The sequence below is a fragment of the Muscardinus avellanarius genome (genome assembly GCF_963383645.1).
Source record: "Muscardinus avellanarius genome assembly, chromosome: 7".
In the NCBI taxonomy this organism is placed as follows: Eukaryota; Metazoa; Chordata; class Mammalia; order Rodentia; family Gliridae; genus Muscardinus; species Muscardinus avellanarius.
In genome coordinates, this window is record NC_137793.1 from 89,751,417 (window position 1) to 89,763,909 (window position 12,493).

The following is a 12,493-nucleotide window of genomic DNA, read 5'->3' on the forward strand; positions in this document are numbered from 1 at the left end:
TCCTCTTGTCCCAGCTTCCCTAGTACTGGAATTATAAGTGTGCATCACCATGCCCAGTTCTCCCCCCACTTTTTTTTTTTTTTTTCCAGTACTGGGGATGGAACCCAGGGGCATTGTACCACCGAGCTACACCCCCAGTCCTATTTTTTATTTTGAAACAGGGTCTCATTGAATTGCGAAGGGCCTCACTAAGTAGCTGAGGCTGTCCGGAAACCGCGACCCTCAGGTCTCTGCCTCCTCAATGCCGGAATTACAAGCGAGTGCCACCACGTGCGCCGGCCTCATGCTTCTGTTTTTTATTAAAGATTGACACAACTGTCACTGTCACGTTTCCCCTTTTAAAATCCATTTCAGCTGAGTGTTTACAGCGGTCCAAGCCTCTGCCTTTCTTCTGGTGAGAATTACAGCGACCTAAGCTCCACTCTGCTCAGCAGCGTGTGTACTTGTGTGTGTGTGTGTGTGTGTGTGTGTGTGTGTGTGTAATTGGGGGGGTGTGTGAGCGTGACGCGGTTGCCTGGGAGACGAGGGCGGGGCGGGTCTTAGTATCAAGCCCGGACCCAAACACCCGCGCCTCCGCGGGGCGGGCGGAAGTGAAGGCGCGGCGCACGACGTACAGCGCAGCAGCCAATCAGAACGCGCGGCGCCTATTCAAATTGCGGCGGCCGCGGGCGCCGACTCCGGGGACCGGAGCGTCGAAGAGGACTTGGAGGGGGCGGACGGCCGAGGGGCGCGGTACGTGTTGGGGAGCGCTGCGGCTCGGGCCCGGGAGCTCACAGCTCGGGTCTCCATTCTGACAACAGAGCTCCGGGTTGGCGGAAAGAGGGGGTCTCGGAAGAAGGGGCGCCGGGCAGCGCGGGGTCCCGACGCGGAGGCCGGACTGCGAGGCCGCCGGCCTCCCTCCACCCGCGGAGCCCACGAGCTGCATTCTGTGTCTCGGCCCCGCGCAGTGACCAGCTGGGCAGCACTAGAATCTCCGGGATGTTTAGTTTGGGTTGTGACTGATTCTTGTTATATTCCTTCCAGTCCTCCTTCAAATCTGCAGGCGAAGCTCCGCAAATCAACACAAGCCGTGTTGATTTGTGTAAATTGGCAAATGGTTTTCAGGTACAGTAGAATTTCCAGAATCGATTCTTGCCTTCAAATTCATTTCATAATAGGAAGACTGTATACTTTTAATCGTTGAAGGTTTGGCCGGAAGATGTTTATAACCGGATGACTTTGGTGGCTCATACTTGTCATCCCGGTGCTTGGGAGGCTGAGACAGGAGGATCGCGGGTTCAAAGCCAGCCGTGGCCATGTAGTGAGACTCTCAGAAACCTAGTGAAACCTTGTTTCCAAATAAAGAAATATAAAATCGGGCTGGGGGCGTACCTTGAAAGTGGAATGCCCATAGGTTCAGTCCTCTGTAAAAACAAAACAAAAGCAGATGATTTGATTTTTTGTAATGGTGACTTTTTATGTAAAACATTAGAAAAGTCAAAACTGAACTTTTATTTGTTCCTCCATAGGCAGTAATCTCCGAAATCATTTGTGCCAGTATCATTTTACAAAGTTAGAACCAGGGATACAAATTTGAAACTTGTAAGGAGTTTCTTGCAGAGTCAACAGACACCTTAACTGCTGTTCTCTTTCTTTTAAACTTTAGTGCTTGATAGCCTTTGTTAGCATATGTTTACGTGCACCTGTGTCTAGTTTATTACCTGTTAAAGGGCAGGTTATCTACTTGTATAGTTGTTCTCAACATAAGGAATTAGTTTGTAATACTTAATGTCTGTAGTACTTATTTGGCTATGATCTCCCTTGTGGTATCGATGTAATCTCCTCACTAGGCATTCCTGTATACAACATACATCCAATGGGTATTTATAAATATCCTTTGCTCCAGACTGATTTAGGTGCTAGGGTTTCCTTTAGTCTTTTTCTCCACTTTCCAAGCTGGGGATACTTAAAAAACAGCTATGCTGACATGTACTTTCATGTCTCTTAAGTCCCTTAGCACATTTGACCTGATAGAAAGTTTATCTGTGTATTCTTTCTAGACCAAGGAGATGAGAACAAGGGTCTTGTTTTCAAAGTTTGCAGTATCCGTCAAAGAGCCTGGCTTATAATGGGACACTTAGTACATATTTGCCAAATAATGATTGAAAGCTCTTTGAGAGCAGAGATTTGTCAGAAGCTGCTTGCAAAGCCCGGCGTGGTGGCGCACGCTTGTAATCCCCGCGCTTGGGAGGCGGAGACAGGAGGATTGCGCAGGTTCAGAGCCAGCCACGCTGGCTTAAGAGACCCTGTTTCCAAATTAAAAAAAGTATAAAATAGGTCTGGGAGTGTAGCCTGGAGGTAGAAGGGTTTCCAGGAACCCCAGTACCACCAAAACAAAACAAAGCAAAACAAAAAGCTGCCGCTCACAAGCAATATCTGAGCTGGAGAGTGTGATTTATTCTAATGTATGCCTCTGAGAATTTATTTTTGCAATGAGACATTTCTCTATTTTGAAAGCTTGTTTGTAGTTTGTGTGTATAATCTAAATCTTTTTTTTTTTTTTTTGTAGTTCAGATATTTCTGGAAACTGATACATACCAAATGGCTGGAAATCAAATAAGTATACAAAGAAGAGCTTAGATCCTTAACATTCTTTTTAAAATAACTTGCTTCCAAAATGTCAGCACACACTGCTGATAACAGAAATAACAGTGATATCTTTGAAGTTCCTTCTTCCCCAAAGAGTTCATCACTGAGTGCCCATACCCACAGTAGCCGACTTAAGCTGCCTTTGAAGTCAGAGATGTCAGAATGTGAAAATGATGATCCATTCTTGAGATCTGCAAGTAAAATCAGAGACATAAATAGCACTTATGTTATTTCTGCTTGTAAAAAAAAAGGAGATATTTCCCTTACTTCTAAGCCTGCAGATAGATTGACACTTCAGAGAAGAGCCACAAGGAACAAAGAATCTTCTTTACTTGGTAGTGAGCTGGGAGACACAGCTGGAAAAGCAGCAGATCTTACATTACAACGTTGCGCTAAAACAGATTCTGTAGAAAAGTGGAAAACAGCGAAAATCTATTCTGTTGAAAAATGGAAAACAACCCAGAATATAGGAGATGAAACAGAAAATAATTGTGCTTCACGAGAAACGAGGACAAATATAAAGACTGTAAATACTGGTAAGAACTCTTCTGTTGTATCTACTGCACATTTAGCTGAAAACTCAAAAGACATTGAAATGACGGTTAATGAAAAATATAAAGAAGCATTTTCTGCCTTAGGCGGGGCAAATAAAAATGTTGCACTTAAGCACTCAAGCAATAGAGCACCGGTTGGTTCCCAGGGTCAGACTGAAGTTGTTAGATCAAGATACTTGGCAGTGAAACCTATTCAAAACAAGTTAGATCTTAAAGTGTCAGGAACAGGAGACTTACATCACAGAAGTATTGGGAAGGACCTCGCAAAGGATTCAAATAAATTTGGAAGCTTGGAAAAAAGAACCCCTGTGAAATGTTTAACGGAACACAAGTCGACACCAAAGCACTACCCTTCTCAGCTTAAAAGCCCAGCTGCGTCAGTGCTGAAGGCAAGGAAGCCGAGCCTTCCAGTTAAGCAAAGTCCCAAAACATCTGTTCTTGCAAGTAAGAGGGAAAAGACACAAGAAAATACACTCCTTTCTGAAGAAGAAGCTGCAGTTCAGAACACCTCCACAGATGCAGACCCCTTAAAAGTAGAAAATAGCCAGGTGACAGTGGCAGTACGTGTAAGGCCTTTCAGCAAAAGGTATGTTATATATTTTAAGTCTAAAGCCAAGCCAGTATTATGAAGCCAGTATTATGTCATGTCTTCTCTTTCTCTCTCTCTCTCTCTCTCTCTCTCTCTCTCTCTCTCTCTCTCTTTTGTAGTATTAAGGGTAGAACCCAAAGTCAGTCTACCTCTAAGCTACACCTCCAGCCCTTTAAAAATTTTTTTTTTTTTTTTTTTTGGTGGTACTGGGGTTCCTGGAAGCCCTTCTACCTCCGGGCTACACTCCCAGACCTATTTTTACATTTTCATTTTGGAAACAGGGTCTCCTGAGCCAGCGCGCACGGCTGGCTTCGAACCTGCGCGCACGGCTGGCTTCGAACCTGCGCGATCCTCCTGTCTCCGCCTCCCAAGCGCAGGGATTACAAGCGTGCGCCACCACGCCTGGCCAAATATATTATGATGGGAACTTTATTCATTCCTTATAAAAGAACCATAACAGGTCACTCATTCACTAAAGAGGTCTTTATAAAACCCTTTTTTTTTTTTTAACTTTTGGTAGTGGTGTTGGGGATTGAACCCAGAGGCTTTTACCACTGAACTACACTTACAGTCCTGTTTTATTTGAGAGTGTCTCTTAAGTTGTCCAGACTGGCCTTGAATTTGTGATCCTCCTATCTCAGCCTCCCAAGTGGGAAGCTGGGGCTACAGGTATAAGTTGCCATACCCATTTTTACAAAACTCTTTCTACAGTGGTGTCATCTGCAATTGGTATATAGTGGTGATAAATGCAGTGATTTGTTATAATTAATTTTGATAGCAAAAATTTTTTCTCCAAAGGTAAATAGGTGGGATATAGTCTCAGGTTAGAGACAGGATTGAAAAATATGGCTATGACAAAATGTGAATGTGGAATCTAATTATTTAAAATTAAGATTAGCCAGGCATGGTGGCGCACGCTTGTAACCCTAGCATTTGGGAGGCTGAGACCAGAGGATCATGGTTCACGGACAGCCTCAGCTACTTAGTGAGGCCCTCTGCAACTCAGTGAGACCCTGTTTCAAAATAAAGAATAAAAAATAGGGCGGGGGTATAGCTTGGAGGTTGAATGCCTCTGGGTTCCATCCCTAGACCCACAACAACAACAATAAAAATAAAATTAACAGGGTAATGTAAAAATTTTACAGGGTCTGTAGTTTTTACTTGATGTTGAGTATCTAAGCAAGTTAGAAGTAAATATGGTGCCAGACATGGTGGCACATGCCTGTAATCCTAGTACTTGGGAGGCCAAGACAGGAGGATTGCAGGTTTGAGGTCAGCCCCAGCAACTTAGGGAGACCCTTAGCAACTAGCAATACTCTATTTCAAAACAACAAATGAAAAGGATTGGGGTTATAGCTCATAGGTTGATGGTCCCTGGGCTCAATCCCCGGTACCACAAAAACAAATCCAGTAAAAGCCCAGAAGTGAGTATGGTAACCATTGGCTCAAGGTGGGAGCTTCTAGTTTGACCCTAAAGGATCAGCAAGGAAAGGAAAGTTATATAGTGCTATATGGCATTTTTAGTGAAAAAGGTTAGTGGTAAGGGGAGGAACCAAGGGTGAATTGATTTGAGAAAGTCGGGAAGCCTAACAAAAGCCACCAGAACCATGGAAGGAGGAGAGGCAGCAAAGCAGAGCTGGTAGGGACACAACCCAGGATAGATGGTGATACTGAAGAGAACGGAGGAGCGGGCCACGTGCCTGCTTCCGGTCTCATCAGCCGAGCTCTGAAAGCGGGGGTGGTAGCGTGGGCCTTGTCAGGTGGGTGAATAAATTCTGAGTAAAAGCAGATTATCAGGGCAAGGGTTGGGGGAGTAGGGAAGGGGCTGACATCTGTGGCCAAAAAAGGAGTGATCCTGTTTTCTGCAGATCTGGAGAAGTGAAAGATTTCCACCTAAATAAGAGAGTGAAGAAGGATAGACATGAAAGTGTGTGATTTAAGGGAGAAATCTAGTAGAAAGGGAGGACCTTTGCCAAAAGAGACAATTTAAAATTACATTACATTGACTTGTTGAATTATACTATTAGTTTGTGCCAGCTTTATATAGATCTGTAACCCCGAGACTTTTTTGTAATAAAGATGTTTCCAGATTTGAACTAAAGCATATAGGTAGATTATTGTAGGTGGGGTGAAAAATGTATAGTTCAGGAGAAAAAGGAAAAAAAAATCCTGTAGAAGTAGGTTACGTTTTCTGGACAAGAAACCTAGAATTCCATTTTCTCATTGAGTGGTGGCCCTGGAGCCATAGGAAATAAAGGAAATATATTTGGAAACGTATTTGAATTGAGTTTCCTAGTTTTCCACATAAAACTAAAGGATTATCTTGCCTAGGAACAATGAAATTGAACTAGTTTTGAGGTCCTTGCTATATTTTGTGGGAGTGGTACCCACAGCAATTAAGTAACTTGACTTTTTTCTTTGTGCTTTTTAAAGAGAAAAGACTGAAAAAGCATCCCAGGTTGTCTTCATGAATGGGGAGGAAATATCTGTGGAGCACCCCGACATGAGACAAGTTTATACTTTTCTTTATGATGTTTCATTCTGGTCTTTTGATGACTGTCATCCGCACTATGCCAGCCAGAAAACTGTGTATGAGAAGCTAGCGGCACCACTCCTGGAAAGAGCCTTTGAAGGCTTCAACACCTGTCTCTTTGCTTATGGTCAGACTGGCTCTGGAAAATCATACACGTAAGTTGTACAGCACATACAACTCTCCAGGGATGTTTAAAGTTTATTTCGTGAGGAGCAGCATGATTGGAAGAATATAGTTTTAAAGCCACACAGATCTGGACTCAGCTTGTATCTATTGTTATAGACTAGTTCTGTAAAATTTGGTGAGCTGCCTCACCTCTGGGCTTCACTGTACACATAGATAATTTACCTTGTAAGTATCAGTGGCTCCAATTTTTACAATAATTTATATTTCTTGTGTAAACTGAAGCCTGAGTTTATCTTGTAAGTATTATTGTGAGATAATAATAGTAAGGCATCTTAGTCTGTGTCTGATGTTGGGCAGATTATAGGAACTCTTTCCTGTACTAACCTGTATGAGCAATGGTTATCTTATTGGGCAAAAATATGGCAGAAATTTATAGACACTTAAGTATCAAGTAGGCAGATTTAACTTGTCTATTTTTGCCTTGCACATGTGCCTAATTTTATAAAAAATCAAATAAAATATCTTTAAGCCAATTTAAAAAAGGTAAGACATAGCACACAGTAGGATAACTGAGATTGACAAAAATTGATGGTATATTTCAAAGTAGCTAAAAGAGATTTTAAATGTTATCAATAAAGAAATTATAATTGTCTGAGGTGATGGATATACCAGTTACCTTTATCTGACCATCACACATTGTAGTTATGTATGTACTGAAACATACCACCACACCCCATAAATATGTGCAATTACTCTGTGTCAGTTAAAACATTTAAAAATATTAAAAACAAAAGTAAGGTATTTGAAAAGTGACAACTTTGGGAATAATACCTGTCCTAAGAACAAAACATTCAGAATTTTTTTTTCTGGTACTGTGATGGAACCTACCTCCAGTCTATAACCCCAGCCCTATTTTATCTTTTATTTTGAAACAGGGTCTAAGTTGCTGAGACTATCTTTGAATCTGCGATCCTCCGTCTCAGCCCCCCAAGTACTGGGGTTACAGGTATACACCACCATGCCCAGCCACAATTTTAATAGTAGCTAACATTTACAGAGTTCTTACTGTATTGCAGGCACTGTGTTTACTATAATTGCAGGCTTTCTTTTCTTTGCTGGTTTGGGGATGGAACCTAGAGGCTTTTGACCTCCGAGCTACACCCCCTGCCCTATTTTTTTTTTGGTGGCAGTGGGGTTCCTGGAAACCCTTCTACCTCCGGACTACACTCCCAGACCTATTTTATATTTTTATTTGGAAACAGGGTCTGTTAAGCCAGCGAGGTTGGCTTGGAACCTGTGCAATCCTCCTGTCTCCACCTCCCAAGTGCGGGGATTACAAGCGTGCGCCACCACGCCCGGCACCCCCTGCCTTATTTTTTATTTTTTATTTTGGTGGTACTGGGGGTGGAACCCAGAGGCTTTCTACCTCCGGGCTATACTCTCAGACCTTTTTTTTTTTTATATCTGTATATATTTTATTTGGAAACAGGGTCTCACTAAGTTGCTGAGAGCCTCACTATGTAGCTGAGGCTGGCTTCGAACCTGTGCGATCCTCCTGTCTCCGCCTCCCAAGCGTGGGGATTACAAGCGTGCGCCACCACGCCCGGCCTTTTATTCTTTATTTTGAAACAGGGTCTCATTAAGTTGCAGAGGGCCTCACTAAATAGCTGAGGCTGTCCGAGAATTGCAATCCTCCGATCTCAGCCTCCCAAATGCTGGGATTACAAGCATGCGCCATCACGTTTTATTTTGAAACAGGGTCTTGATAAATTGATGAGAGCCTCACTACTTGCTCAGGCTGTCCTTGAATCTGTACTCCTCCTTTCTCAGCTTCCCAACTTCTGGGATTATAGGCATGTTTCACCATGATCAGTTTCACAACCTTTTGAATTAGATACTTCTTTTATTCCCATTTTATGGATGAGGAAATTAAGGTTTAGTAAGGTGACCTATTTTATCCAAAGTCAATTAACTAATAATTGGTACAATTGATATTTAGATTCAGGTAGATTTGGCTCCAAGCCCTAAGTTTTAGATATAACTATGAACTTTAATTAGCTTGTTCCCAGCTTCCTCTCCAGCCCTATTTCCCTAATAAGAATTCCTTAAATCCCCAAACTAATTAGTGTTGCTTCCCCCTATTCTAATATATTTTTCAGGATGATGGGACTTAGTGAAGAACCAGGAATAATTCCAAGATTTTGTGAAGCTCTTTTTGCTCAAGTAGCCAAAAAGCAAACCCAAGAGGTATGTTCAAAATGAAATCAGGGTCGTGACCACTAAGGAAGTACCTAATATAAGCCCTGAGATGCTGCTCTAATTTTAGGTCTCTCTCCTTTGGAACAGTGGTGTAGAGGGGAGGGTGGGTATTCTAAATTCAGAAGCAGTTCTGCCTGGTAGACAGTGGCAGAGATCTTATCTCTTCTTTCGCTTTCTTCCTTTTGTGTTATGTGCATAGTGGTTCATAGTGTGATAGTTATATACCATTATATCTGAATCTGTACTAGGCAGGTGCACAGACCAAATAAGGACAGCAGGCAGACTTCTGCTCCATGTGAGGTAGAAAGAGAGTAGCGAAGTTGGAGTTTGAATCCAGATTCAACTTGAGAAGCCATGCTTTTTCAGCTATGCTGCTCCTGAATGGTTCATGCTGGCTTCCCGTCCACTTACTCTTACATCAGCAAACATTGCTTGAGCAGCTGCTATTGTCAGGCAGTCTGTTACACAAGTATTTTTTTGTTTGTTTTTCTTCCTCAGTTTTGCTTGATCATGAGAATCATGAGGGATGTGGCAGGGGCAGGTTTCTGTGTGTGTACATGTTTCTAAAAAATCTCTTTTGGAGATTCCAAGTCAGTCTGGAGTGTAGCCTGGGTACTTATAATTTTTATACTTTGATAAGGGAAATTGTGAAATTTTTGTGCTAGATTTGGGAGTAAGGCATTAAAAAGCCCAGTCCCTATAGTCATGAGAGTGTGATAGGAAATATAAGTCCGAAAACAGTCAAGTACAATTGATTAAATGCTAAATAAATTTGAGTAAATTTTATGACATAAAATCATTGTAGTCCTTTGACAGATTGGCAATTGTAAAGAACAAAGTTATTTCTCACATCCTGGAAGCTGTAAGTCCAGTGTCAAGGTATGGTGTGGGCCTTGTTGTTGCCCCATAACATGGCAGAGGGTGCCATACAGTGAGAGGACAGAGTGTGCAGGTCCAGGTCTCTTCTTGTGAGTCCTTAATTCTATGATGGGGCCCTACTCAGGACCTCATCTAAAACTAATTACTTCCCAAAGGCTCTATTTCCAAATATCATCAACACATGAATTTGGGGATTAAGTTTCCAACATATGAACTTTTGGGGTACACATTCAAACCATAGCAACCAGGAAGGTGACAACGTGCAAGACTGGAGGTAAACAGAGGTTTTCTTAGAAGATGGAGCAACCGAACTTGCTTTTGAAGGACACACAGCAGTTATTAGCTTAGGAAAGAAGAGGGGAAAGACACTCTAGGCAGAGGGGGCAGTATGTGCAAGACTTGAAAGCAAGAGAATAGGGAGCCTTTGGGAATCCATGAGTTGTTTACTTCTCTTGAGCATGGAATTTGAGGGTGAAGGGTGACGAGATGAAACTAGAGAGGCAGGCGGAACTTGGTTCATGAAGGGCTTTTAAACCCAGCTTTCAGAAATCTAGAAAGCTGTGGATAAATTTTAAGCAGAAAAATAATATAATCATATTTATTCTTTTTTAAACAAAGCAACCCTGGTGGCAGTGTGGAGAATAGATTGAAGGGAAGTAGGATTAGTTGCAAAAGGATGAGCTGTGGGAATTGAGCTAGATAAGATTGTTTTTTGCTGGTCTGGGGGTGGAACCCAGGGGCATTCGACCTCAAAGCTACAGCCCCTGCCCTAGTTTTTATTCTTTCTTTTTTTGTTTTTGGTGGTACTGGGGTTCCTGGAAGCCTTTCTACTTCCTGGCTACACTCCCAGACCTATTTTATATTTTTGAAACAGGGTCTCTTACACCAGTGCAGCTGGCTTCAAACCTGCGCAATCCTCCTGTCTCCGCCTCCCAAGTGCGGGGATTACAAGCGTGAGCCACCATGCCCGGCGTTATTCTTTCTTTTGAAACAGGGTCTCACTGAGTTGCAGAGGGCCTCACTAAGTAGCTGAGGCTGTCTGTGAGCCACCATCCTCCCGTCTCAGCCTCCTGTATGTTGGGATTACAAGTGTGCGCCACCACACCCGGCTTGGATATGATTTAAGGAGGAGCTAAGCAGAGGCAGCAGCAGTAGCAGGGATGGCGAGGGAGTATGTATTTGAGAGATCTTAGTAAGTAGAGCTGATGAGACTTGGTGACGGTTGGAAATGGAGAGTGAGGGACAGAGGAATTTCGTTTGTAGTTGGAGAAGCAGAGTGGCTACTGAGGGCGGCATTGAGAATACAAGACAAAAACAAATGTTTGATGAATTCTTTCTTCCCTGTGGGTACACCATGTCTTCATGACTCTCTTCTCTCATCCTCAGTAATTAAGTGGAAAATAAGGAAAGTAGGATAAGTAGAAACATAGTGGTTTGGATATTTTAACATAAAATGCGATTCAAATGCAAGTTTAGTGCGAATAAGGGAACGAGAAAGCTATGGGGCTGTGGAGCAGAGTCTTCTATTCGCTATTTAAGATTTTAGATGGAGTATGATTTGAAGGTAACGTGAGTCAGGGAGAGATGATGTGGAGGAAGGGGTCTTTGGAATGATTTCGCAGAACTGGGGGTCTCAAATTCCTGAGAAGAATATAGCGAAATGGTTAAGAGCATGGTCTTTGGGGATAGATTTCAGTTTGGGTTTTTTTTTATTTTGGTGGTACTGAGGATGAAACCCAGGGGCATTCTGTGGCTGAGTTATCCCTCAGCCCTGTTTCTTTATTCTTTATTTTGAAACAGGGTCTCACTAAGTTGCTTTACTAAGCTGTGACTGGCCACGAACTGCAGGCCTCCTGTCTCAGCCTCCCAAGTCCTAGGATTACAAGTGTGTGCCACCATACCCAGCTGGTTATTTCACTTTAAATCCAAGCTTCATCACTGTGCTAGAAGTGTGAACTTGAACAATTTATATAACCTGTTTCAGACCAGAAAATAGGGATGATGACTATACCTTTCTCACAGGTTTGTTGTGAGAATTAAATAAGTTGACTCTTATAAAAAGGTTTTGATTAGTTCCTAGCACATTGCACAATTATGTGATTGTATTTATGTCAATTTGGGGATTATTCAGGATGGTAATAGTGTGCGGATGTGGGCAATAGGAGGTGGTGTAGCCAGGCATACTGGTACACACTTTTTTTTTTTTTTTTTGGTGGTACTGGGGTTCCTGGAAACCCTTCTACCTCCGGGCTACACTCCCAGACCTATTTTACATTTTTATTTGGAAACAGGGTCTCTTAAGCCAGCGCGACTGGCTTTGAACCTGCGTGATCCTCCTGTCCCCGCCTCCCAAGCGCGGGGATTACAAGCGTGTGCCACCATGCCCGTCCTGGTACACACTTTAATCCCAAGTACTTGAGTGACAGCAAGATCGAGGCCAGCCTGGGCAACTTAGTGAGACCCTGTCACACAAAATAAAAAAGGGCTGGAGGTGTGGCTCTGGTAAAGCACCCCTGGGTTCATCCCCCAGATCCAGGGGGAAAAAAGAGAAGATGGTATATAGCCAGCATGATGATAGGATTCTCAGAAGAAAATATACGTTTTCTGCAGTGTGGTCCCAATTGCCTTTCCCAACTCATTTCCCACTGTCTTTTCATCTCTAAGTCGTCTTGCTTATTTTAATTGGATTGTCTTTTTGTTGCTGAACTGTAAGAGTTCTGTATATAATCTGTATACTAGATCCATGTTAGATATGATTTGTAAAGCATGCAAAGCATTTTAAAGTGAGCTGTTTCTCTTTCTGCCAGGTCAGCTATCACCTTGAGATGAGCTTCTTCGAAGTATATAATGAAAAAATTCATGACCTTCTGGTTTGCAAAGGTGAAAACAGACAGAGAAAGCAACCAGTAAGATTAAAACAATTTG

The 12,493-nt window shown here is 42.6% G+C and overlaps 1 protein-coding gene across 1 annotated transcript in view; it reads left to right on the forward strand.

The window, feature by feature from the left end:
- Positions 1 to 2,656: 2,656 nt before the first annotated feature.
- Positions 2,657 to 12,493, forward strand: part of KIF14 (kinesin family member 14) — a gene marked incomplete at both ends in the record, with an annotated part of 62,238 nt that continues 52,401 nt past the window's right edge. The window contains 4 exons of the mRNA XM_080698973.1: positions 2,657 to 3,768; positions 6,205 to 6,459; positions 8,590 to 8,677; positions 12,376 to 12,474. Coding sequence (XP_080555099.1) covers positions 2,657 to 3,768; positions 6,205 to 6,459; positions 8,590 to 8,677; positions 12,376 to 12,474 — 1,554 coding nt within the window. The remainder of the gene's footprint in view (positions 3,769 to 6,204; positions 6,460 to 8,589; positions 8,678 to 12,375; positions 12,475 to 12,493) is intronic.